The sequence below is a fragment of the Salvelinus fontinalis genome, chromosome 1 (genome assembly GCF_029448725.1).
Source record: "Salvelinus fontinalis isolate EN_2023a chromosome 1, ASM2944872v1, whole genome shotgun sequence".
In the NCBI taxonomy this organism is placed as follows: Eukaryota; Metazoa; Chordata; class Actinopteri; order Salmoniformes; family Salmonidae; genus Salvelinus; species Salvelinus fontinalis.
The window spans coordinates 42,596,715-42,624,708 of record NC_074665.1 but is presented as its reverse complement, the minus strand read 5'-3'; the positions used below and the strand labels follow the sequence as shown (position 1 = coordinate 42,624,708).

Sequence of the window (27,994 nt, the reverse complement as noted above, 5' to 3'; positions counted from 1 at the left end):
AATTGATAAGATCTCTGCTAGCATGTCACAGGAACATTTGTCTCATCAATGTAAAGACGAATAGCTGATTCCTATGATTCGGCGCCTAAATAACAACCTGATCTCTTCTGACTTGGTTCCCGTTGGCAGGAATGACAGGCTGTATTGGGCGGATGCCCTTCTAGACCAGATAGGCCACGTGGGCATTGACGGGTACGACAGACAGAAGTTCTCCAACATCGGGCAGATCACCCAACCCTTCTCCATCACTATCCATGCAGGTGGGCACAGTCTGATGAGCCCATGACTCTTATCTTTATTTGTGTAACTGTGAGTTGAACTACATGTGGGTTACAAGTAACATCTTTTCATTTAGTTTATTGGGGGAGGGGGGGGGGGTGTGTGACTATGGATCTGTATCCATCCATTCATACGTACGTTAGTCACACACAATATCTCAGAGACCATGGCCCGATTTTGACAAAACTTGAGTGAATGGTGCGTCTTGCCATGAAGATCTGACATTTGCAAGATTACACTGATTGGCCCAAGGGGGGTGCCATAGTACTCATCTGAAATCTTTGAACGAGCATATCTCCTGTCCCGTTTGAGCTACAGCCATGAAATATTATACATATATGCAGGACCCTCATGAGTAACATGTTCCCGTAAGGTCCTACAGTATAGGTTTTAAGGCTCCCGAGTAGCGCCGCGGTCTAAGGCACCGCATCTCAGTGCTAGCGGTGTCACTACAGACCCTGGTTCGATCCCGGGCTGTATCACAACCGGCCGTGATCGGGAGTCCCATAGGGCGGCGCACAATTGGCCAGCATCGTCCGGGTTTGGCCGGGGTAGGCCGTCATTGTAAAACAAGATTTTGTTCTTAACTGATTTGCCTAGTTAAATAAAAATAAGCTCTGCCCATTAGATTTTCTGATTTTTTTTTGTCCCCCACCAAACTTTGAAAAAACATGTCTCCTGCCCTGTTTGACCTACAGTCATGTAATGTTTATACATATGCATCTCCTCATGATTAACAAAAAAGTTTCCCACAAGGACCTATAAACTCTGCCTATTAGATTTCTGCAAATTAGACTTTTTTGTCCAACACGATTGTGTGGGGGGAATAGATTTTTTAAATAAAATGCTGCTACTCTTCCTCCCTATACGATTTGATGACACGACATTACCACCTGGTCTTTTGTCACAAAACTTTGCACAATAATAGAAGGTCACTCCAAGGATCACCCCGATTGACCACATGGTATCTTAAATGTGGCTATTGCGTGCTTGGCCCCTGGAATTGCTACTTGCAGCTATATTTTCTGATTAATTGACATTTAGATTTAAACCAAAAAATAACCACATAGCACAATTTCGGGAACAGCTCTGACACATCTACCTGTGAAATGAATGTATTTTCCCACATGCCACTGAGTTTTTGTCTTTCCTTTATCCTGTAATGCATCTCCGTATCAAGCGTGGAATCCTTTCTCTGACATCCCAGACATTGAGAGCTATCAAGTTTTGATTTCCAAAGAGGGAAATTTTTTATTTTTTTCTCTCTCCCATTAATCCACACAACATAAGTTTTAATAATTGGCACTAATTGGCCCAAGCGGGGAGCTGCATCTTTCATGATTACTGTTCCTTTTGCAAATTTTTCTCTTTCACTTTTTCATCTCTCTCTACCCCCTCTCTTTCCCTTGTCTTTCTTCCACTCCTCTCTTTCTCTCCTTGTTTTCCCTCTACTCTTTCCCTCTTTCTCTTACCCTTCCTCTCTCACTCTCTTTACCTCCCTCCCTCACTCTCTATCTCTCTCTCTTCCTCTCCCTTTTTCCACTCTCGTCTTCCAGATTACCTGTTTGTGTCAGACTCGAGGACCAGGTCGGTGTTCCGGATGCGGAAGAGGGACGGGGGTGAAATCACCCCTATCCGAAAGGGAATCTCCGGAATCCTGAGTGTCAAGGCTTACACAGCTGACCTTCATGGCAGTGAGTGAAAAATAAGCCATTTTACAAACTATTTTGTTTTGTGAATAGAGTTTATGCACCTAGTACGCAAAATTAGCATTAGCATTTAGGTTACTTGCGAAATGTCATTTTTACTAGCCTGGGTACCAGTCTTTTTAGTTTACATTCCACTCCTTGCCACTCCTGACAAATGACAAGAGTGGTAAGGAGTGTAATGTTAGCTAAAAAAGACTGTTACCCAGGCTAATAGAGAAGACATTTCGCGAGTAACCTTAATGCTAATTTAATACTGCCGTTCGGTTAAGCCACCTCGTTTTTTACCCCTATATCCCTGGTTATGGGGCTGGTGAAAGAAAGGCTTATTTTCATGCACTGCTAAACAACAGCTGTGCTGTGCCTTTTACCATTGTTCTTTTAAAAATCAACCGAGCCTCGAGTCACACAAGTTAAACACAGACATTGCTGTATTGATTTGTGCTTATAAAAGCTTTTGACATTGTTCTGCAGCATTTCATCTGGGTGTTATGAACCAGACACTATGTCTCTGTCTTTCTAATAATAAAATAATACATGGGTTTTATAGACCCAAATATATGTTTCTGCATGTCTTTTTTTGCACATCTTTTCTCCACATCTGTTCCTCGTCTTTCTATGTTATATTACTTTCTCCTCTCTGCCTCAAAGTGTTCAACAGCCGGTGCAACATGGTACCAAATGGCCGCTGCAGCCACTTCTGCTTCCCGACGCCCTCCTCTAGCCGCGTGTGTGGCTGCCCCTATGGAATGAAGCTCCAGGAGAACCAGAGGAACTGCGTGAAGGACGACTCAGAACCCCCTATAGACACCAGCTGCGGAGACTACTCCTTCCCCTGCGACGGGGGCCGCTGCATGCCCAACTCGTACCGCTGCGACGGGGTTAAAGACTGCATGGACCAGACGGATGAGGCCAACTGCACTGACACAGGTGGTGGCACTAGAATGCACGTTTGGCATCCTGGCAATGTGACTAAAATGGAGGCCATCTCGGTCAGGGATTCTTTTGTTTTATATCTCTGAGTGGGGGACAGTGGAGGCATTTTGTGTTTGAGTGGGAGTGTGCGAACGTACATGTGCAAGATTGTTTGTGGTTTTCATTAGTGTGTGTGTTTATGTGAAATAATGAAAACTGTACGAGCGTGTGTCAAAGTGTTGTGCTAACATAGAAAACATGTTTGTGTGTGAGATAATCAGCATCATGTAACTGTATCCGATCGTGCTCCCAAAGCAAACAAACACAGACAACCCAACAAGTTTTACCTCTGTCCTCCTCTTCATGCTTCTTTTCTCTTCTCCTTCCTTTACCTGTTTACCAGGCATGACCTGCTCCCCGTGGGCGTTCACCTGCGACAACAAGCACTGCATCCTGTCCGGCTGGCGCTGTGACGGCCACGAAGACTGTGGCGATGGCTCAGACGAGGTCAACTGCCCCACACGTCTGCCCTTCACCTGCAGTTCAGAACAGTTCGCCTGCACTGACGGCAGCAGATGCATCCCCAAAGCCTGGACGTGTGATGCCGACAAGGACTGCAGCGATGGCTCGGATGAGAGAAACTGCAGTGAGTAAAAGTGGGAGGGGGCAGGATTGTTAGGGGCGGATAGAGTTTTATAAACATACTGTTACTTAAGTGTATCCCTAGTCAAAAAATCCTATAGGATTAGTTGTTTTTCTAATCGAATCCTATAGGATTTTGTCACCTCTATCAGATTCCTTTTGGAATCCTATTGCACTACTTTTTTCCTATTGGAAATCAAAAGTAATCCTATTGGATCCTATGGGATTAACACAATCCTATTGGATTTGGTGTCAACTATCACAATCCTATTGGAATCCTATTGGACAACTTTTTCCTATTGGCAATCCAAAGTAATCATAGTGGATCCTATAGGTTTCGTAGGATTTTGTCACCCCAATCAGAAGTGTTTTCTTAATTTAACACATTAAGTTATAGTTTGTTCTCATGTGTTCCAGTACAATAAAATTATGTAATTGACAACATTTTTAGTTGATCGGAAACAACAGTTCTATATTAATCTCTGTTTAATTCACCACCACAATATGGGAGAGATTCAAGGGTGTTCATTTGAAGTATGACCACCAGAACAGCACACCTTTTTCGACAAAACTCTGTTATTTGATTCTTATTCATGCAACTTGTCTATGAATTAGCAATTACAATGTTACATACAATACTATGTACAATGTTACCATAACACAAGAATGTAGGGGGTTTCCCTATAGAATGCACAGCATCTTTACATTTCTTATATGTAGAAATAAAATACGTTTACCTACAGTAACACAATACAAGAATCCAATAGAAAAATCTGAATTAGATAAAATCATATAGGATAGGTTCCAAAATATGATAGGATTTTGTATTGGATTCTAATAGGATATTTTTTTCTTTCAAATCCTATAGGATTATTTGACTAGGGATATGTGTACTTGCCTGATGACTCAAACGTAATTCTTCTGCTTCTATATGTTCGCTACATACTTAAATCTGAGACTGCCATCATTGAAGTTGTTTGTGTTGCTGTCTAAACGAGGTGTGTTGTACAAAACAAATGAATCAGCGATTGGATCATCTCTAACCAATCAGTGTATCAAAGCAAGTGATGATTTTTCTAAACGCTGCTTTGCCTAGGTGTGTTCAACTTCTGACTCTAGCCGAACCCATCTGTTTCTGGGACCTATCAGAATGGTTAGAATGTGTTTGCGTTGTAGAAATGGTCAGGGAGGTACTCAGATCCAGACTCATTGCGGACAAGAAATCAACATCCGTTGGCGTGGCGTAGCGTTCGGCCGGAGCAAGGAATTTGGGTAGCCAGGAAAATATTTCACAGTATATGATTGCCTTGCGGAATTGTACTGAACTATATTGTTGATTTGTGTGTTATTTTATTTGAAGGGGCAGACTCATCAAGTCCTAACTTCTAATTTCTCAAGCCTTTACCCTCTCATACCTTTAACAAACAGGCATGATGTTAAAGGGATAGTAAAAAAAAAGAATTAAAAAAAAAAAGTGAACTATAAGGATTAACCTCTGTCTTAATACATCTGTCAGGGATTGTTCTGCCATTGAAATCCGTGGACGGGCCTTTTTTCAGGTCGCCTTTAAGTCCAAACTGTTTAAACTTTTTTTGGGCTGAGATTTTTCCCGGGATGGAAAAACACTTTTATTGTAAACTTAAAGCTGCAATATGTAACTTTTGGAGGCGACTCACCAAATGAACATAGAAATGTGAATTATAGATCTGTCATTCTCATTGAAAGCAAGTCTAAGAAGCGGTAGATCTTTCGATTTTGTACACCAGCTTCAAACAGCTGAAAATTGTATATTTTTGGTTATGGAAAATATATTTCACAGGGGTTTAGATGGTACAATGATTCTCTACACTATACTTGCTTGTTTTGTCCCATAAACTGAAATCAGGCGAACTATTTGAATTTTCGCAACCAGGAAATGGCAGAGCGATTTCTGCATAATGCACCTTTAAACGACTATACCAGATATAAAGTATGTAGAAAATATAATGGACCTACCGGTATATATTGTAACTAACAATCTCTACAATAAAAGCTAGACAGTCAGAGTATTGAAAATTCCAAAAACAATGAATTTAGCAGTATATATTTTGTTATTATGTTTGAACAAAAGAACACAGCATTAGTCATGCATGTAATGGCAAGAAATTTGCTTAAAAACTGCAACGTTTTCTCTCAACTGCATGGCAAAATGGGTTGAATTGCAGGAAATAAGCTTAAAAATGCAAACATTTCTCTACACCGCCAAGATGGGAGGCCTCTGAAATTTCTCAAAAATTCAGCCGTGTCACGTCGACCACCTAAGACCCTTTTTGATTCAGAAAAACCCCTGCTCTGTCTCTTCTGACAGACGGGACCATCGCTACGTGTGAGCCTGGGTACTTCTTCTGTCCCGACCACCGCTGCATCTACAGCTCCTACGTGTGTGACGGAGACCAGGACTGTATGGATGGCTCCGATGAGAAGGACTGTGGTACGATGAGTAATCGAAGACTATCCTCCTCCGTGTGCTCTGCCACTGGGATGTATAAGAGAGAATTAGTTATTTCCAATAAGCTTCTATTTCTTTTTAATAAGCGTCTATTTCTTTAAGTACTCTTGTTAATCTAAGTTTTGTATTTTGCAATATTATGAAATGTTTTTCCCCACCCTTTCTATTTCTCAACTATGTTCTTTTTTGCCTCCTTTTCCTACTCTCCCTTCTCCTCCCCTCACAAACCCCCCTTTACCTCTTCCCCTTTACCATACCTCCTCTTCTCTTCCTCTCCTCTCAGAGTTCTCCTGTTCATCCTATGAGTTTGCCTGTGCCAGTGGTGACCATTGTGTCAGTAGCATCTACCGCTGCGACGGGGTCTTTGACTGTAGGGACCAATCGGATGAGAGCGGCTGCCGTAAGTCAACTTGCTTCCTGTACCATCATCCTGGGTTGACTCAGATTTCATATGACAAATTCAGTTTTGTTTTTCCCGTAGGAAAAATAATTGCTTTATACTTCCTAACTTTGAGTATGGCTGTGTTTTTAATTTTATTGCAAGGACTTATCAAGCCAAATATTTGTGCTTATCTGAGATTTAATCATATATTAATTGTATAATATTCAGCCCTCCAATGTCCTTTATGGACTCCTCAATCATTGTGTTAATTGCTTACGTCTGCAGCCACGCGAGGACCTGGCCTCTGCCACAATGATGAGTTCCAGTGCCAGACGGACGGCCTGTGCGTGCCCGACGAGTGGGAGTGTGACGGGCACCACGACTGCGAGGACGGCTCTGACGAACACAACTCGTGCCCGCCTGTAACATGCCACAGCAACTATTTCCAGTGCGCCAACGGCAACTGTATCTCTCCGAGCTGGGTGAGTGAGTGGGTGGGTGAATGGGTGAGTGAATGAAACAAGTGAATGAATGAATTTGATTAGACCAATTCTAAACGCACGGGAGTGTATCGCCTTGTTTCCATTGCGGTCATTGTTATTATCAGGTGTGCGACGGCGACAACGACTGCAGGGACATGAGCGATGAGCAGAACTGCCCCACGCCTCCTTTCATGTGCCCCTCAGGCCAGTGGCTGTGCCCCACCGACCAGGTGTGCATCGTCCTAGGGAAGGTGTGCGACGGACAGCGGGACTGTCCCAATGGAGCTGACGAGTCACCCCTCTGCAGTGAGTGACAAGGACGTTTCTAGTTTAGAAGTAGTGTATGACATGTAATAACTTTCAGGTACACAAGTGAAGTCATTAAGAAAGATGCCTGCACACTTGAGTGCTCCCGCAGTGTTATTGTGTAACGTTTTGACCTGAAGGCAGTGCTGAGAGATGAATGCTTTTTGAGTTCGTTTTGGTTATATTATTAAAATATAATCGCAGATTCTTCTTTTACATTAAATGCACTATGCATTATGTGGGTTGAATGCTGTAACAACACATAATAAAAGTATTAATTAAACTCCCGTGAGGGTAGTGACAGCCCATTACTGCTTATCACTAAGTGATATGACTTTTATAGGTAATATTAACCATAATTTATTCACATTACTTTTTTATAAAATATTTCAGTTGTGTGTATTACATTTGTTTTATTTGTGCATTCTTCTGTCTTTTCTCTCTCTCTATGTGTCTGCCCCACACAGAACACACAAGTAGACTCGCAATGGAGTATGGTCATTGTAGTTAATTCAATTGAAATCAAATCACGTTTTCTGCGCTAAACTATGTAGAATATATGCCTGCTGGAAACTACAACTCACTACTACACTGAACAAAAATATTAACGTGTTGGTCCCATGTTTCATGACCTGAAATAAAAGATCCCAGAAATGTTCCATATGTACAAAAAGCTTTTCACTCTAAAATGTTGCACACATTCATTACATCCCTTTTAGTGAGCATTTCTCCTTTGCCAAAACAATCCATTAACCTAAAAGGTGTGTCATATCATAAGAATCTGATTAATCAGCATGATCATTACACAGGTGCACCTTGTGCTGGGTACAACAAAAGGCCACTCTAAAACGTGCATTTCAATCACACAACACAATGCCACAAAGTTTTGAGGGAGCATGCAATTGGCATGATGCAGGAATATCCACCAGAGGTGTTGCCAGAGAATTTAATGTTAATTGCTCTACCATAAGGCGTCTCCAACGTCGTTTTAGAGAATCACAACCGCAAACCACATGTAACCACGCCAGCCCAGGACCTCTACATCCGGCTTCTTCACCTGTGGGATCGTCTGAGACCGCCACCCCGACAGTTGATGTAACTGTGGGTTTGGACAACCAAATCATTTCTGCACAAAGCCGTCTCAGAGAAGCTCATCTGCGTGCTCGTCATCCTCCCAGGATCTCGACCTGACTGCAGTTCGGCGTAGTAACCAACTTCAGTGGGTAAATGCTCACCTTCGATGGCCAATGGCACGCTGGAGAAGTGTGCTCTTCACGGATGAATCCCGGTTTCAACTGTACCGGGCAGATGGCAGAAAGCGAGTATGGCGTCGTGTGAGCGAGCGGTTTTCTGATGTCAACGTTGTGAACAGAGTGCCCAATGGTGGCGGTGGGGTTATGGAAAGGCAGGCATAAGCTACGATTGCATTTTATCGATGGCAATTTGAATGCACAGACATTCCGTGATGAGATCATGAGGCCAATTGTAATGCCATTCATCCGTCATCATCACCTCATGTTTCAGTATGATAATGCATGGCCCCATGTCGGTACACAATTCTGTAAGCTGAAAATATCCCAGTTCTTCTATGGCCTGCATTCTCACCAGACATGTCACCCATTGAGCATGTTTGGGGTTCTCTGGATCAACGTGTAAGACAGCGTGTTCCAGTTCCCGCCAAAATTCAGCAACTTCGCAAAGGCATGGAAGAGGAGTGGGACAACATTCCACAGGCCACAATTAACTGCCTGATCAACTCTATGCCAATGAGATGTGTCGCGCTGCATGAGTCAAATGGTGGTCACACCAGATACTGACTGGTTTTCTGATCCACACCCCTACTTTAAAAAATATATATCTGTGACCAACAGATGCATATCTGTATTCCCAGTCATGTGAAATCCATAGATTAGGGCCTAATGAATTTATTTCAATTGACTCATCTCTTTATATGAACTTTAACTCAGTAAAATCTTTGAAATTGTTGCATGTTGCGTTTATATTTTTGTTCAGTGTACATTGCACAGTTCGGGCTTGATCTGACTTCACAAAATAAATGACAAATTGAACTGACATAGGTCAATTTATGGTTTAAAAATGCTCAGCACTACCTGAAGGTCTTAGTCAGGCTGACAATGATGTTACACGCAGTTGTCTCTGACTTTGCCTGTCTGTTTCGGGGATTGAAGTTGTATTCATTTGAACAGGAAAAATACAAAATGAAAGCAATGGCTCAACAAGACAAGTGATGGGGTGTGAATAGACATTACTGACCTGTCTCTTGAAAAGTCTGCTCCCCTTTCCTAGGATGTATTGACTAGCGCCTTAAGTGTTGATGTTAAGATTGACATGTGCTATACATTTTTTAAATGGTCATGGATGTTGAGTGAAGACTTGTTTCAGTCTGTCCATGTTAGGTGAGGGCGCCATGCAATAAGTAGTAGTGGTACTAGTGTGACTTTAACATGTGACAACATACTTCTGCATATATAGTGTATGTGGACACCCCTTCAAATGAGTGGATTTGGCTATTTCAGCCACAACCGTCGCTGACAGGTGTATAAAACCGAGCACACAGCCATGCAATCTCCATAGACAAACATTGGCAGTAGAATGGCCTTACTGAAGAGCTCAATGACTTTTTCAGTGACTTTTCACCGTCATTCGATGCCACCTTTCCAACAAGTCAGTTCGTCAAATCTCTGCCCTGCTAGAGTTGCCACGGTCAACTTTGGCATTGTGCTGTTATTGTGAAGCGGAAACTTCTAAGAGCAACAACGGCTCAGCCGCAAAGTGGTAGGCCACACAAGCTCACAGAACGGGACCGCCAATTGCTTATGTAACAGTATAACTTTAAACCGTCCCCTCGCCCCGACACGGGCGCGAACCAGGGACCCTCTGCACACATCGACAACGGTCGCCCACGAAGCACGGTCGTTACCCATCGCTCCACAAAAGCCGCGGCCCTTGCAAAGCAAGGGGCAACACTACTTAAGTCTCAGAGCAAGTGACGTAACTGATTGAAATGCTACTAGCGCGTACCCGCTAACTAGCTAGCCATTTCACATCCGTTACACTTAAGCACGTAAAAATTGTCTGTCCTCGGTTGCAACACTCCCTACCAAGTTCCAAACTGCCTCTCGAAGCAACATCAGCACCAAAACTGTTCATCGGGAGCTTCATGAAATGGGTTTCCATGGCCGAGCAGCCGCACACAAGCCTAAGATCACCATGCGCAAAGCCAAGCGTCGGCTGGAGTGGTGGAAACGCGTTCTCTGGAGTGATGAATCACGCTTCACCATCTGGCAGTCCGACGTAAGAATCTGGGTTTGGCAGATGCCAGGAGAATGCTACCTGCCCGAATGCATAGTGCAAACTGTAATGGTCTAGGGCTGTTTTTCATGGTTCAGGCTAGGCCCCTTAGTTCCAGTGAAGGTGAATTTTAACGTTACAGCATACAATGACATTCTAGATGATTCTGTGCTTCCAACTTTGTGGCAGCAATTTGGGAAAGTCCTTTCCTGTTTCAGCATGACAATGCCCCTGTGCACATAGTGAGGTCCATAAAGAAATTATTTGTTGAGATCTGTGTGGAAGAACTTGACTGGCCTGCGTAGAGCTCTGACCTCAACCTGATCTAACACATTTGGGATGAATTGGAACGCCGACAGCGAGCCAGGCCTGATCGCCCAACATCAGTGCCTGACATTACTAATGCTCTTGTGACTGAATGGAAGCAAGTCCCTGCAGCAATGTTCCAACATCTTGTGGAAAGACTTCCCAGAAGAGTGGAGGCTGTTAGAGCAGCAAAGTGCAGACCAACTCCATATTAATGCCCATGATTTTAGAATGAGATGTTCGACAAGCAGGTGTCCAGATACTTTTGGTCTAACATTTAATATGTTTAAATATTACGTTTATTTAACAGTGACACATATACTGTAATTAAAACATAACTCTCAAGGAGAAATTTGATGCATTGTACTAGATTTAGCTAAACAGGTCATTTATATCTACTGTCCCTGAGCAGGTGAACAATAAACATGCCTCCATGTTCGTTCCTCCATAGACCAGGCGGACTGTGCATTGAACAACGGGGGCTGCAGTGACGGCTGTATCCAGGGTCCTTTCGGAGCAGAGTGTACCTGTCAACCAGGCTACCAGCTCCTCAACGACTCCAAGACCTGCGACGACATCGACGAGTGTTCCATCCCAGGCTGGTGTAGCCAGCAGTGCTACAACGAGAGAGGCTCCTTCCGCTGCTCCTGCTCAGACGGCTACCTGCTCGAGGCCGATAGTCGCTCCTGCAAAGCCACCGGTAAGGGTGCAACCTAACATTTTACCTGTTCGTTCATTCTAATTCATATCTTTATCTTTATAATTTCGAGGTGAAAGTGATGTGATTATTTTGGCGTTACAGTAAAAAAAAAGAATCCAAATCGTTTTTATTGGCGAATAGAAAGTAAGATATTGTTATGGAAACATTTTAGCCATGTAACGTTAGCAAATATTTTTATTACAATAAATTTGTATTAATCTAAATGCTAACTCCCTCTAATCTATTGTGAAATACTTTTCTTGTATTTACTATTTATTGGTTTACCCGCAGACCCCACAGCAGCCACGCTCCTAGTTGCCAAGCGCAGTCAGATCATCTCCAACAAAGTCAACCTCCAACCGCCCCTCATCCACCCTGTGGTCAGCGGTTCCGACATCGTGACCGTTGACTTTGACCGCTTGACCAGCAGAATCTACTGGGCCGACGCCTCGCTGAAGAAGATCTTTACCTCCTTTCAGAACGGCACGGACAGACGAGAGGTCTGAGAACATACGTTAGGAACACGCTGAATGACGGTTATTTTTCAGAGTATTGCTCCAAGAAAAAGCCTTGGATTTAATAACAAATAGAGTATTTAATAACAAATATAGTTATTTAATATACATCAGAAAGCTGTGCCTTATTATGATTCTTAATATATCACCCATATTAACACAATATAACAGTATGACCTATATGACATGCTGAAACTCCAAAATACAGTGTGTTGTAAGGGCAAGAATTCAAGCACATGAAATTGAACTCCAATATGGTCTACAGTGTTCTAATATACCTCACTTTGTTCTTCTGTGGTTCTAGGTGTTCTCCACTGGTCTAATGGTACCGGAGAGCATAGCTGTGGACTGGGTGGCGAGGAACCTTTACTGGACCGACTCGGTGATGGAAAACATCGAGGTGTCCACTCTGGACGGCCGCTTCAGGAAGGTTCTCCTCACCAAGAACGTCACCAGCCCCCGTGGACTGGCTCTGGACCCCCGAAACCAGTAAGGCCTTTCACTGCTAACCATAGGAACACAGCAATGATTGAATGATCAGTATCACTGAAAGGTACCTACATAAGGATTTTATAGCACATTCATTAACCATACATCCATACAACCATACAGTCCCGTGTGGCTCAGTTGGTAGAGCATGGCGCTTGCAACGCCAGGGTTGTGGGTTCATTCCCCACGGGGGGACCAGTATGCATATGTATGAACTTTCCAATTTGTAAGTTGCTCTGGATAAGAGCGTCTGCTAAATGACTTAAATGTAAATGTAAAATACATAGCACATTCATTAACCATACATAGCACATTCATTAACCATACATAGCACATTCATTAACCACACATAGCACATTCCCGAGCAGTAGACAATAATTCATTAAATTTCTGTCAACAAATGCTCAAATTATGAATTACTTAATTAAGTTACTTAATTACTGCTAATGAATGTGTTATGCTGTCCCTTTTTAGGAACCCTTCAAAATAAAGAATTGCTAAATTAGCCAGCACCACTGCATTTCACTTTACATGTTGTTCTTTGAATCATTGTTGTGCATTATTTTTCTCTCTGTTGAGTTCTCGACATCTACCTTATTCACTGCAAAATCACAGCACAGCAAAGGTTTAAAAAAAGTATCATAATTGATTTGGCATTTGACCTTTCCCAGCACCAACGTAATGTTCTGGTCAGACTGGGGTCAGAACCCGAGGATAGAGATGGCCTACATGGACGGCACCGGGAGACAGGCCATTGTCACCACCAAGCTCTACTGGCCCAACGGTCTGGCCCTGGACTACACCACGCGCCGGGTCTACTTTGCTGACGCCTACCTCAAGTACATCGACTACTGCGATTACAACGGCAACAACCGCTTCCAGGTCATGGCCAGTGATATGGTGAGCATGGGTAAAACCAGCAGGCTGAGGTTGTCCTAAAATGTACACTGTACACTAGTATCTTATTCTTATTGTAGGGGCCCATGAATCATTTGTTCTCATGGCACTACTTCCTACAGTATCGCATTCATTGGTGACACTTAATGCAGACGGTAATGCATTGTAATGCTGTTATAATGCATCGTAAGTCTTGAGCATAAGCATTTATGACCCTTTATAATGTCTTAGTATCATCTCATGTTTGTGGCTAAATAACTGCTATATGATAAGTTGTATAATAAGACATTATATAGGCTCAAACAATAACATGTAATAAGTTGTATAATAAGACATTATAAAGGCTCAAACTATAACATGTAATATGTTGTAATAAGTTGTATAATAAGACATTATAAAGGCTCAAACAATAACATGTAATAAAGGATTGAACACGTTGGCTTTCAGTAAAGTGTCACCCTTTTATCCTTTATAAATCCCGGTTTCTCCACCACTCTGTCCTTCCCCCTACCTCTCTGTAGGTTCTTCAACACCCCCACGGTATGACCATCTTCGAGGACCACATCTACTGGTCGGAGCGCTATACTTCCCAGGTCCTGAGGACCAACAAGTTCCACGGGGGAAACACGACCACCGTGATCACCAACGTCTACCAGCCCATGGGCATTGTCATGGACCACCCCATCAAACAACCAGCAGGTAACGTTCAAACAAACAGTAGGTACTGTTCCAACAAATTCTGGATAACATTCTAACAACCAGCGGGTAACATTCAAAATACGTCCATAAAACATTCGAACTTACCATTAGTTTATAGTGGATAGTACTGAACAATTAAAATAAATTCCGATTTTTGAATGATGTCAGTTAAATGAATTGAATTCCATTTCGTTCTTTTTTTTGTGAGTGCAATGCGCAGTTTCTCTAGAGATAAATCAGATCAAGCCTGAACTGTGCGTTGTAGTAGGGAGTTCTACGTAATTTAGCGCAGAAAATGTACTATAATTAACTATAACCATAACCCATTGCGCACCTCATTGTCCGGTCTGAGATGGAGAGAAGTGACAGAAGGCGCAAGCGAGAGGGATAGAGAGCTTTGTGAGGTAGCTCTACCTGAAAATACATGATATAAGTGGTTGATAGTTGGTATTTAGCCTTATTTACTTTGAAGAACTACCAAAACAGTGATTTTGTCAGACTGCATAGGCAGCAGCTCTATAGAGATGAGATGATGACTTGGAAATGAAATAATAAAGTCATAAAATAAAACAAATATAATATACATAACAACTGAAATATTTTATTAAAGTAATGTGAATAAATTATGGTTAATAGGTAATAAGCAATAATGGGCAGCCACTACCATCATTGGACTTGTATTAATTGTTTTATTCTGTGTTACAGCATTCAACCGACATAAATGTAACGCATAAGGCATTTAAAGTTTTTTTTAAAAGTATAATCAAAACCAAAATCGAAAAGCGTGATAATTTTTTAATAATCGAACCGAAACCGAACTGACCTCAAAAAGCACTAATCGCTCAGCACTAGTAGTGGATAAAGCATTACTTTATTGTTCCATTGACATTATTGTTCCATTGTTTTCCACTATGCAGCAATCAACCCATGCGCGGAGCAGCTGTGCAGTCAGCTGTGCCTACTGTCTGGCTTTAGGCCCAGGTACTACACCTGCCACTGCCAGTCTGGCTGGAACCTCAACAGTGATGGGCGCACCTGCATCAAAGGTACCCTAACAGCAGCTCTAATGATAGGCTTGTAGCCTCTCTCTTTGCTCATCTATTTGACCCGATTTAATTATTGCTGTCATAGTACAGTACAAGGGAATTTTTCTATTCCTAATCAATTGTATTTTTTTATATACCACTCTGATTTATACTATTCCATATGAAGGCAAATGTGTTATGTATTTGCATAACATGATAAATGGAGATAATGATATCGCAAAGGCCAATCAGAACAAAACAATGGCAGATTTTGCTTTTCTGTCTCTTTCACATTCTATTCAATTCTATTCCACTCCACTCCATTCCACCTCATCCCTTTCTATCCTACTCTGTCTCTACCTCAGATGACACTCCGTTCCTGATGGTGGTGAGGGAGACTGTGATCTTCGGCATCCCTGTGGACCCGGCCGACCCCTCCAACAACGCCATGGCACCCGTGTCTGGCATCACTCAGGGGCGGGACATTGACTTTGACGACCAGGAGCAGTTTGTCTATTGGGTGCAGGACTCGGTGAGTGACAAGTTGCTCACAGTAAATAAGCCACTACCGTTTTAAGGGTTGCAAAATTCTGGTTTTGCAAAATTTTCAGCATTTCCAGAAATCCCGGGTGTGAGATTCCCGTAATAGGGCAGGAATAAGCAGAGAATCTGGAATCCTCCAACCAGGATTTCTGGGGGGGGAAAATGGGACAGTTACTGGAATTTTGCAACTTTAACCATGTTCTGACAAAGAGTAAAAACTCAAACGGACGACTAGGAAAATGCTTAAACCAAGTTTATTCACCCACTGGGTCCAACAGCTGAAAAGACAAAGACATGTTTACACAAGTACATATATTTACACCCTCTACTGGGCAGAGTCAACTTCTTGCACATCTAGACAGCCAATACATCTCTGTTGCTGGGCAGGAACTTAAGTGGTTCCTCTCATGGGTGTAGTCACGGCCTTAACTCCTACGTGTGTATGTCATAGGACTGTTCCTGCTCACTACATCTGACCTGACCTCGGCCCACATTCCTCACTTCTCCCTCATCCACGGCTATACAACCTTATCAGTGACTGAAACCAGACGGTTACTCTTTCCCTCTCTCCAGAGGATACACGAGATTTGACAATAACATGTTCTGACAGAATGTACATTTTCTGGGCTCCCCTTTCTCACTTAGTAGATTTCCATACACCCAGTTCTAATATGGTAACACGAATAAGGATATTTCAAGTTAGAACCCAACAACCCCAAAACTCACTTATTTCAAGTCTGGATTCGAGTCTAATATAAGTTCTTTGTTTGCTGTCTCCCACTCGCAGAGCTCCATTTACAGGGTGAAAACCGATGGAACCAATAGGACTCTGTTTGCTCCATCTGCAATCATTGGCTCGCCCTCTGGTCTGGCTTTTGATTGGATAACTCGCATGATGTACTACACGAACCCGACTAATAAAGCAATCGAGGTAGCGTGTCATGTCCTCATTGTAAATGATGTATAGACTATATCTGACTTGCTTTTGTAGAAGTACAATATCATTACTTGGCTCAAGGTGTTATTGGATCCAATATAGAGATGACAACTGAGTGGTTTCACGCTAATTGTGACTATATCTCTTTACGTTGCATACTGTAGTCTTTTCACTGCATTAGTAGTAACGTGGTTATAATGTATTAATTGAACACGATATAGCAAGTTTCTCATCTACTGTAGGTCATTCGTGTGGATGGAGTTCAACTCTACAGGAAGACCCTCATCACAAACACAGGGAAGCCAGAGGGAGCAGGGGAGCCGATTGGAATAGCCCTGGACCCAGCCAGAGGGTAAACACTCATCTGTGTATCATTATTACTAGTTACAAAGGATGCAACTAAATAAATGTAATACTGACAAAGAAGTAGTACTGTATGTGTGTGTGTGCTGTCCTGCGTATGTAGTGTGTGCTTAATTGGCAAGTAATAATACTGTACAGTTTGTTGGCTACTGATCTATTTAGGAAGTCAAATAATCAATGTGACTTTATACCAACATTGTACCAAGCATTTCATAATGTTATAGGGGAAAGTCAACGACAACACCAAACATATTTTGAATTGTTAGTCTTCATTCCATGTCATCATCAGTGGATGAATACCAACGCTAATACTAATTAATACTAAACTTTCTGACTTCCTGCTTGATAGTAAATTGTTCTGGACAGACCGGGGGACAGACAGTGGCGTACCTCCTAAGGTTGCCAGTGCTGACATGGATGGAGGCAACCTGAGGAACCTCTACACCGTCAACCAGGGGATCATTGGGTTCATCACCGCAGACATCGCCGTGAGCAAGCTGTACTGGGGCGTAGCCAGCACCGGAGTGGTGGGTACCGAGTTACACAGAAACAAATATGTCAAATTTGATTGGTCGCATACACATATTTGCAGATGTTATTACCGGTGTAGCGAAATGCTTGTGTTCCTAGCTCCAACAGTGCAGTACTATCTAACAATTCACAACAATACACACAAATCTAAAAGTAGAAGAATGGAATTAAGAAATAAATGAATATTAGGACGAGCAATGTCAGAGTGGCATTGACTAAAATACAGTATAATAGAATACAGTATATACAAATGAGATGAGTAAAGCAGTATGTAAACATTATTAAAGTGACTAGTGTTCCATTATTAAAGTGGCCAGCGATTCTATGTATTTAGGGCAGCAGCCTCTAAGGTGCAGGGTTGAGTAACTGGGTGGTAGCCGGATAATGATGGCTATTTAACAGTCTGATGGCCTTGAGATAGAAGCTGTTTTTCAGTCTCTCAGTCCCAGATTTGATGAACCTGTACTGAACTCGCCTTCTGGATGATAGCTGGGTGAACAGGCCGTGGGTTGGGTGGTTGATGTTCTTGATGATCTTTTTGGCCTTCCTGTGACATCGGGTGCTGAAGGTGTACTTGAGGGCAAGCAGTGTGCCCCCAGTGAGTTGGACAGACCGCACCACCCTCTTGAGAGCCCTGCGGTTGCGGGCGGTGCAGTTACCTTAACAGGCGGTGATACAGCCCGACAGGATGCGCTCAACTGGGCATCTATAAAAGTTTGTTAGGGTCTTAGGGGCCAAGCCGAATTTCTACAGCCTCCTGAGGTTGAAGAGGCACTGTTGCGCCTTCTTCACCACACTGTCTGTGGTGGTGGGCCATTTCAGTTTGTCAGTGATGTGTACGCTGTGGAACTTGAAGCTTTTCACCTTCTCCACTGCGTTCCCGTCGATGTGGATAGGGGCGTGCTCCCTCTGCTGTTTCCTAAAGTCCACGATCAGCTCCTTCGTTTTGATGACTTTGAGGGGGAGGTTATTTTCCTGGCACCACTCCCCTCACATCCATCCTTCGAACCCACTACCCTGTCGTTACAAACGCCATGTTCTACCAACTGAGCGACAAAGGACCACACGGACGGACGGACGGACGGACATACATGCGCGAACGCGCACAACCACTGTCGTATTAATTTCTCATTTAGTGCACACAACTTTATTGCATATCATATACGGATGTGTTGTTGTGTGTGTCTGAAACACCACTAGCCCTAGTAATAATTAGCCTAAGGGCACAAATAAGGTTGTACTGAATTGTATTGAATAGTGCTGCAACTGAAACATACAGTAACTCTAAATGTCCCCGACTCCCGTTACTCTCCCTTTCCCTGTGAACAGATTGAGTGTGGCACGATGGACGGGGTCAGCAGGGTGACCATAGTGAGCCAGCTGTCCCACCCCTGGGGCCTCACAGTGCACCAGAATTACCTCTACTACACCGACCTGGACTACGAGGTCATTGAGAGGGTGGACAAGGACACCGGGGCCAACATGGTGGTGCTGAGGAGTGGGATGACAGGAGTCCGAGCCCTTAAAGTCCACGCCCGAGACAGTGAGTGTGGCTACCTACAGCTAACCTTCTAGTCTTCATCCGCTAGTCTTTTTTCAACAGAGAGCGACAGTATGTAGAGTATGATACTGGACGTTTTACTGATCTGATATTTGGTACATTTGCCACCAAGTAGATTGTCAGCAGATTAAAAGGTCCTTGAATTTTCATGTAAACATGCAAGTTGGTGTCAGTGGGAGATTTTTGTGAACATAATGTGTTCCACACAGGCATTATGTCACGTTCCTGACCTTCATTTCCTTTGTTTTGTCTTTGTTTAGTTGGTCAGGGCGTGAGCTGGGTGGGCATTCTATGTTATGTGTTTCTATGTTGGGTTTATGTTTAATTAGCCTGATATGGTTCTCAATCAGGGGCAGGTGTTTTACGTTTCCTCTGATTGAGAACCACATAAGGTAGGCTGTTCACACTGTTTGTTTGTGGGTGATTGTCTTCCGTGTCTGTGTATGTACCACACGGGACTGTTTCGTTTGTTTAGTCTGTTCCTGTTCGTGCGTTCTTCGTGTTATTTAAGTTCTCATGTCCAGGTCGGTCTATGTCATTTTTGTTATTTTGTAATTTATCAAGTGTGCTTCGTGTTCGTCTTGTTTAAATAAATTCATTATGTATTCCACAAAAGCTGCATTTTGGTCCGATCCCTGCTCCTCAGACGAGGAGGAGAACAATCGTTACATTATATCTCAAGTTAATTTCTCATCCTTTATCTTCTTCCCCAGACTCAGCCGGCACAACCAACGGCTGCAGCACCAACAATGGGGCCTGTCCCCACCTGTGTTTGCCCAAGCCTGGGGGCCAGAAGACATGTGTCTGCACCACGGGCTTAGTGCCTTCCCAGGATGGCACCACCTGCGTGCAGTACGACTCCTACGCAGTGGTCTCCACCCCCAGACTTATTCGAGGCTTCCACATCAACAGCTCCGACCACTCGGAGGCCATGGTGCCTGTTGCTGGATGTACGTAACCCTAACTCTAACTCTAAAGTAACCAGACCTAAATATACCCTAAGTCTATGTCTGAAACACATCTTGTCATGAATCCTCTTTCACAAATCTATACCCAACTTTGTGACTAACTTATACTGTAACTGAGTATCTCGATAAGCTAACATGTCTTTACCCACTGCAGACTCTTACTCTGTGATGGACAAGCTGGATCTCCACGTCGCCTCTAGGTACATCTACTGGATCGACAACAGCACTTCCAGCTCTTACAGAGGGATCTTCAGGGCCCAGACAGACGGTGGAAGCTTCACTCCCGTCGTCAACCAAGGCATTGGCCGAGGAGGCATACAAGGGATGGCTGTGGACTGGATCTCAGGTTAGGATCCATGATGTGGAGAGTGGATAGACATACTCCAAGTTGTAAATAGTTCTGGTACAGATCCTCATCTATAAACCACATCCAGCAGGCAAAACTGGTTGAAATGACTTTATGCAATTTTTACCTGGAGGAAAATGGGGGTTGGTTTAGTATTTTTTTATTTAGTCCAGGGGAGGGTCAAGTAATTTCTAATCGATTGAATGTTAGTATTTGTCAGCATTTTGGAATTTACGTATTGAATTCGACTAACTTTGACGTACAACCCAAAAGAACTGGGGCGTATTCATTACGATGGTTCTGTTGCAAAACCTTTCTTAAACGGAAGCGAACGAAATGGGTAGCGACCTACAAATAGAAACTATTTGTTTTCATTTGGTTATCAACAGTAAACGGTTTCCGAAATGAATACGCCCCTGGCTGGGAATTTGAAAGGAGAGAGAGAGACTGTGCAGTGGTGTGATCAAAATACACCAAATGAGGCCTCCCGGGTGGCGCAGTGGTCTAGGGCACTGCATCGCAGTGCTAGCTGCGCCACCAGAGTCTCTTAGTTCGCGCCCAGGCTCTGTCGCAGCCGGCCGCGACCGGGAGGTCCGTGGGGCGACGCACAATTGGGCTAGCGTCGTCCGGGTTAGGGAGAGTTTGGCGGTAGGGATATCCTTGTCTCATCGCGCTCCAGCGACTCCTGTGGCGGGCCGGGCGCAGTGCGCGCTAACCAAGGGGGCCAGGTGCACGGCGTTTCCTCCGACACATTGGTGCGGCTGGCTTCCGGGTTGGAGGCTCGCTGTGTTAAGAAGCAGTGCTGCTTGGTTGGGTTGTGCTTCGGAGGACGCGTGGCTTTCGACCTTCGTCTCTCCCGAGCCCGTACGGGAGTTGTAGCGATGAGACAAGATAGTAATTACTAGCGATTGGATACCACGAAAATTGGGGAGAAAATTTATATATAAAAATAAATAATAATAATAAAAATAAAATAAAAATTACACCAAATGAGTAGCCTGCTAATATACCTTTCAGGACCGTGTTAACTGTCGAGAATAGACCCATAACTGATCCAAATGATTGCATAATCGGGCCTAGGCTGCATGGCACTCCCTGTATATACCTCCATTCTTGTGTATTTTATTTGAATTCCTCGTGTTACTATTTTACTCTGCATTGTTCGGAAGGGCTCGCATGCAAGAATTTCACGCTAAAGTTCGGCATGTGACAAAAATGTTATTTGGTTCACTCTAATCAGAGGGCTAACATCAATACTATGCATGCCAGTCTCTCTTGGCTAAAAGTAAAGGAGAGACTGATTGAATCACTTTTTGTTTTTAGAATTCTAGCCTCTCTCTTCCAGCTATTCCCGTGCGCAATAGGCTATAGGCTACGGACGCAAGCCTCTGCTTTTCCTCTTCTCATGAAATCTCACAAAAAGCTATAGGCTACAAAAACTATAGGAGTTTTTTTGCTGTTGCATTTTTTATATTAGGCATAATAGGCTTTTCGTGGAGAGAAGAAGGCTTTCTTGCTACTTAAATGGCTGCACAGGACCGATAGACGGCGAGAAAGAAGATCCAAATGAATTTACATCCATTCGAAAAATGGAAATCCCTTTCAAACCACATGAGCAACGAGGCAATCAATGACACGATGCAAAAGGTGTGCAGGCTAAACCGCGTTTGTTGTTGAATTTCAACAGTTGATTAACATTTTCATTAGGCTACATGTAGCCTACATTGAAGTATTATTTGCAGTTGTCACTATAACAATGAACACACTTTGAAGGACTGAATGGTCTGTGTTATCACCTTATTAATAGGCGTACAGCGTGCAGTAGGATGCGTTAATAGTTGATTGACAGGTGTAGGCTACTGTAGAATGTAAACTTTCTTCTAGTGTGGATGCTTGCCAACGTTTTATAGTTGTGTATAATATATCGTTAGATTTATCGTCCTTGGTGTGGACGGCCCTTAACGCTTAAATTAGTAAATGCCCCCTTCTAGTGGATAACATGAATATGGTATGAATACAGCAGTGGTTCTCAACCACGGGTTGATTTGATAGAAAGCACGCCTGCAACATTGATAGCCTACTAAAAAGGGATTTAATATTCCCTAATATTTTGTTTTAATAATACTTTTTGGAGGGGGGGGTTACATGTTTATTTATTTTTTTTATGCTCGGGGAGGGCCAGGTAAAAATATTTTTCCTCAGGGGAAGGGCCATCCATTTTCATTTCAAAGAGGTCCAGGTATCCCCCAATATATAAATGTTGTTCACTCCCTAAATGTTCTTTCTCCCATCCCCTCCCCCTTAGGCAACCTCTACTTCACCAACGCTATTGAGGCCCAGACCTACTTGGAGGTGACCCGCCTCGAAACCCCCTACCGCACGGTCCTCCTCAAGTCCACTGAGGACCGGCCCAGTGACCTTGCCGTCAGCCCCAAGCTCCGTTTTCTCTTCTGGGCCGACGGAGGCCAGAACCCCAAAATTGGTAGGTAGTCCAGAGGTTATAGAGGTTGACCAGTAACCGAAGGTTGCCGTTTTAAGTCCCGGGCTGGCCGATGAGAACAGTGACCTAGGGTGGTCTAGCGGTCTAAGCGGCTGTCTCCGGCACACGTCTAAAGGGTCGGCATAGGTTTGAATCCGACCTATTGCCCTCTGACACAACCTCTATCTTTTCCCACTCACCCTCTCTCTCTATCTGTTCAATAAAGTCAGAAAACACCTTACAATATACAAAATGAAAGGAAAAGTGGGAATTGAACTGGCTACTGGAGGACTGCTGGTGTCATTACTACCACTACCCTTGTGCCCTTGAGCAAGGCCCTTAACCCCCAAAATAGCTTTCCATCCAGTGGTGCTGCATCCTAAACCTGTGCCTAAACCCTGTGCCTTTCAATGTGTGTGTAACAAATTTATTATTTCCTATTCTAGAACGTGCCCAGCTAGATGGCGCCAACCGTACCGTGTTAGCCTCCGAGAGCCTGGCATCGCCACGTGGCCTCACGGTCGACTACACCAACGATTTCCTGTACTGGACAGACGATGTGCTGGATATGATTTCGCGCATGGCGCCCGATGGGACACAGAGGGAGATTGTCCGTTATGGGAGTCGATACCCGGCTCCGTACGGATTGTCGATATTTGGGAATTCTATGTTGTGGGTGGATAGAAAGCTCGGGAAGCTGTTCCAGGCCAGCAAGGATCCAGCGAATACGACCCAGCCAGAGGTGATTATGAAGTAGCTTTAGTTTGCCTAGTGTCTCTTTCACTTTTTTGAAAAACTTCTTAGCAAAGTAACATAACAAAATAATTCTAATTAATGTACGCAACAATGTATGCAACGGGTAAACCCACAACATACAACTCCTAGATATTGACACAGCAAGCTGCACAAAATAGTGTCTTTCACATTCAAAGACTGAAAAAACAACGTCACTGTCATCACCAGGTGATCCGCGACGGCATTGACGGGCTCACAGACGTGGTGGTCTTCAACTCCCACGTGCAGCCCACCGCTGCCAACCTGGTGGGCTTCAACCCGTGCCAGGAGGACAATGGGCGCTGCCAGCAGCTCTGCTTCGCCCTGCCCGAGCAGGAGAAACCCACTTGCGCCTGCGCCCACGGTTCGCTCCTCAACAACGGAGTGTCGTGCGGCTACGGTCTGGACGAGTTCCTGGTATTCACCACGGACTACACCATGAATAGTTTACGTTTAGACCCCTCCGATCACACTAGCCCCTACCCTACTATCAACCTGGGCTATAATGTGGTGGCGCTGGATTTCGACTTTGCAGACAAGAGGATATTTTTTACTCAGTACATGGGGATAGGCCGAAGCAGGATAGGCTATGTCATCACCACGGTTACCGGTGCACCTGTCATCATAGCCGACGGTAAGTGTTGTGAATCCGAGGGTTGGGGAAGACAATATATAGTGTGGTTTTCCAGTTTTTGTAATGATTGTGAAAATGATGAAATTGGGAAAATGATGATAATGCCCTTTTTGTGGAAGAGTTTGAAAAAAATGTCTGGAATTTTAGCCTGCTCAGATTGTGACATCACAATCGGATCTGATTATTCTGATCAATGACCAGTCATCCTTTATTTGCATATGTATCCTCCTACTTTTAAGGGTAAACGTTAGGCTGTAGAGTCTATGCCAGTGGTCGATCTCCAAGGCATTCCCAGTCGATCACCAAACATTTATGTTAAAACCAAACGATAAAGCCTTGCCTTCCTGTTTGCGTTCCTATTTTATTTTTATTTTTTCGCGCTCTCCGCCTACCCGGCAGGCCAAGAGAACAAATCAAGTGCACCTATAGGTTTACTGCTTGCCAATCAGAAAGCTCAGATCACCGTGTCTGCACAGTTTCCTCGAGCCATTAGACTGTAAAAAGAAACCTTGAATGCACAGCAAAGTTGATACTGTGAGATTTCGAAACATTTAAAACCATGACTAGAGAGAGACAAGAAATTACAGCAAAGAGCTGCTGTTATGAGTAACTTCATGTTTATGTTGTTATTCAGCACTGTCAACACTTTGCTCAATATTGTATAAGCCATAAAATGTGCGTTCTCCCTACTTCCATTTACGCTACAACCAGCACTGCAGCTGCAATGAATGAGTATTTCGAAGTGTTTCGATAAGCTTGCATTGTTATTATTAGTGTCTGTCTTTTTTAATATCGAGGAATATTTCACTTTCTCTGGTCATAGAAGTGACAACATGAATTGGTGCATTAGGCAGAAATAATGCAGTGTTACTTGACTTTCGCCATCAGCTGGAAGACTGTCCCCTTTTCTCTGTGGAGGGAGGGAGAGCAAAGGGACGGTGAGTCAGGTGAGAGGCAGCCTCACCATTGCTCCCTCCCCTCAGACTATCTATCCAGGCCATCAGTCTATTAAAAAAAAGTGAATTATTATGCCCACTCAGGTGTGCCTCACAAGTAATACTACAAATTGTCTGTTACCAGTGGGATCATATACCATTTAAAAATATATATAATTTCAAAATTGTCTGAGAAGAACAACATTGGCAGGGCAATTCAAGCATAGCCAATATGCAGTGATAATGTATTCGGCCTATAGCCTACTGCACAAACCTCATTGATACATAACTGTTTTTAATTGGTGAAAGTAGCATAGGCTTAATACGTTTTTTAAGTCATGATCTCAGCTTCAGTTTTGACTCAAAGTGATCTTGACTCAGAAAAGGTTGGTGACCGGTGACCACTGGTCTAGACGCTCCTATCCGCGAATCAGGGCTGTGTATGTAAATATATTGAAATGTGTATCGACACGCCCATGCGATCAGACTGAGCATTTCAATGGCAAAAGGAGGCTCAGGGAAATAAATGATAACAAATATATTTGGAATTATTTTTATGAAATTAACACACATTTTATTTATTAGATATACTGTGATTTGAACATAAAATAATTTTAAAAAGGGGGCCTTTAAGACCCAGTACAGTCAAAATTAAGTTTTCCTCATTTTGATGAAATTAACACTGTGAAAGTGTGAAATAATTGTATCATTGTTATTTCCTGATATTTGCTGGTTGAAAGTACAATATACACTGAACAAAAAATATATATATGACATGCACATTTTTCAAAGATTTTACAGTTCATATAAGGAAATCAGTGAATTTAAATAAATGAGGCCCTAATCTATACATTTCATATGACTGGGAATACAGGTATGCATGTGTTGGTCACAGATACCTGGTAGGGGAGTGGATAAGGGTCTGGATGAGGGGGCGTGGATCAGGTAGGGGCGTGGATCAGGTAGGGGCGTGGATCAGAAAACCAGTCAGTATCTGGTGGGATCCAGAGCATCCCAAACTGCTCAATGGGTGACATGTCTGGTAAGTATGCAGGCCGTGGAAGAATTGGGACATTTTCAGCTATCAGGAATTGTGTACAGATCCTTGCGACATGGGGCCAGGCATTATCATGCTGAAACATGAGGTGATGGTGGCGGATGAATGGCACGACATTTGGCTTCAGGATTTCGTCACTGTATCTCTGCATTAAAATTTCCAGCGATAAAATGCAATTGTGTTCATTGTCCGTAGCTTATGCCTGCCCATACATTAACCCCACTGCCACCATGGGGCACACAGTTTACAACGTTGACATTAGCAAACTGCTCACCCACACGACGCCATACACGTGGTTACATGTGGCGTGTGGTTGTGAGGCCGGTTAGACGTACTGCCAAATTCTCTAAAACAACGATGGAGACGGAGAGAAATTAACACTAAATTCTCTGGCAACAGCTCTGGTGGACATTCCTGCGGTCAGCATGTCAATTGCACGCTCACTCAAAACTTGAGACATCTGTGGCATTGTGTTGTGTGACAAAACTGCACATTTTAGAGTGGTCTTTTAGTGTCCCCAGCACAAGGTACAGCTGTGTATTTTTTTGTTTGTTTTTGAAATAAGCTTTTCGTGCTTATGGAACATTTTGGGGATATTTTATTTCAGCTCATGAACATGGGACCAACACTACATGTTTTGTTTATATTTTTGTTCAGTGTACATAGGACCTTCTAACTAGCAAGTTTTGCATGGGTGGAGTTTTGGCTTGCCTGGTGACATCACCAGATGGTAAATTAGTTAAACTATATTTTGGTATGTTTCATTAGTCCATTGTTGATATGGTCTAAAAATGTTATGCATGTCAGCAATCAAGTTTTCAAGATATATAACTTTCAAAATACAGAAATACAGCCAGTATGATCCATTTTGCATAATGAAAGAAATGCCAAAATATGTTTTTGTTTTCCTTTGATAGACCAATAATAAAGAGTTCCAAAGCTCTCTGCCAATGACAGATACTATTCAGTTTCCCCTTTCCTACTTCCAGACAGTCTTTGCAAAATTCTGGCTTGAGAAATTGTTTTTTGCAAAAAACTATTTTGACCATGGAAAACTATTACAGTAAGGTACTTAATTGCTACCCAGAAATGATTTGATGTTGATACAAAAACGGCTGCATTGGGCCTTTAATGTCTTGTTGCAGTATTGAGTGTAGCTGTTAACATCTATATGTTGCAGTATTAGTTACCTTGGTGACTTAGGTTGTCTCTATCCTCACTTTTATCTTTTCCCACTCTGACTCTTTTCTCTCTCTCTCTATTTCTCTCCCCTCTTTCTTTTAAATGTTCTTTCTCTCTCTCCTCCCTCTCTCTCTCTCTCTCTCTCTCTCTCTCTCTTCTCTCTCTCTCTCTCTCTCTCTCTCTCTCTCTCTCTCTCCTCTCTCTCTCTCTCTCTCTCTCTCTCTCTCTCTCTCTCTCTCTCTCTCTCTCTCTTCTCTCTTCTCTCTCTCTCTCTCTCTCTCTCTCTCCTCTCTCTCTCTCTCTCTCTCTCTCTCTCTCTCTCTCTCTCTCTCTCTCTCTCTCTCTCTCTCTCTCTCTCTCTCTCTCTCTCTCTCTCTCTCTCTCTCTCTCTCTCTCTCTCTCTCTCTCTCTCTCTCTCTCTCTCTCTCTCTCTCTCTCTCTCTCTCTCTCTCTCTCTCTCTCTCTCTCTCTCTCTCTCTCTCTCTCTCTCTCTCTCTCTCTCTCTCTCTCTCTCTCTCTCTCTCTCTCTCTCTCTCTCTCT

At 43.3% G+C, this 27,994-nt stretch overlaps 1 protein-coding gene across 1 annotated transcript in view; it reads left to right on the top strand.

Moving 5' to 3' along the window:
* lrp2b (low density lipoprotein receptor-related protein 2b) overlaps positions 1 to 27,994 on the top strand; it is a 124,468-nt gene that overhangs the window by 22,597 nt on the left and 73,877 nt on the right. The window contains exons 19-42 of the mRNA XM_055921948.1: positions 130 to 260; positions 1,836 to 1,973; positions 2,637 to 2,915; positions 3,304 to 3,546; positions 5,890 to 6,012; positions 6,314 to 6,430; positions 6,698 to 6,894; positions 7,020 to 7,200; positions 11,270 to 11,518; positions 11,810 to 12,018; positions 12,338 to 12,522; positions 13,194 to 13,422; positions 13,941 to 14,118; positions 15,036 to 15,164; positions 15,509 to 15,675; positions 16,474 to 16,617; positions 16,866 to 16,975; positions 17,336 to 17,513; positions 18,847 to 19,060; positions 19,792 to 20,028; positions 20,201 to 20,392; positions 22,698 to 22,874; positions 23,318 to 23,613; positions 23,835 to 24,279. Coding sequence (XP_055777923.1) covers positions 130 to 260; positions 1,836 to 1,973; positions 2,637 to 2,915; positions 3,304 to 3,546; positions 5,890 to 6,012; positions 6,314 to 6,430; positions 6,698 to 6,894; positions 7,020 to 7,200; positions 11,270 to 11,518; positions 11,810 to 12,018; positions 12,338 to 12,522; positions 13,194 to 13,422; positions 13,941 to 14,118; positions 15,036 to 15,164; positions 15,509 to 15,675; positions 16,474 to 16,617; positions 16,866 to 16,975; positions 17,336 to 17,513; positions 18,847 to 19,060; positions 19,792 to 20,028; positions 20,201 to 20,392; positions 22,698 to 22,874; positions 23,318 to 23,613; positions 23,835 to 24,279 — 4,748 coding nt within the window. The remainder of the gene's footprint in view (positions 1 to 129; positions 261 to 1,835; positions 1,974 to 2,636; positions 2,916 to 3,303; positions 3,547 to 5,889; positions 6,013 to 6,313; positions 6,431 to 6,697; positions 6,895 to 7,019; positions 7,201 to 11,269; positions 11,519 to 11,809; positions 12,019 to 12,337; positions 12,523 to 13,193; positions 13,423 to 13,940; positions 14,119 to 15,035; positions 15,165 to 15,508; positions 15,676 to 16,473; positions 16,618 to 16,865; positions 16,976 to 17,335; positions 17,514 to 18,846; positions 19,061 to 19,791; positions 20,029 to 20,200; positions 20,393 to 22,697; positions 22,875 to 23,317; positions 23,614 to 23,834; positions 24,280 to 27,994) is intronic.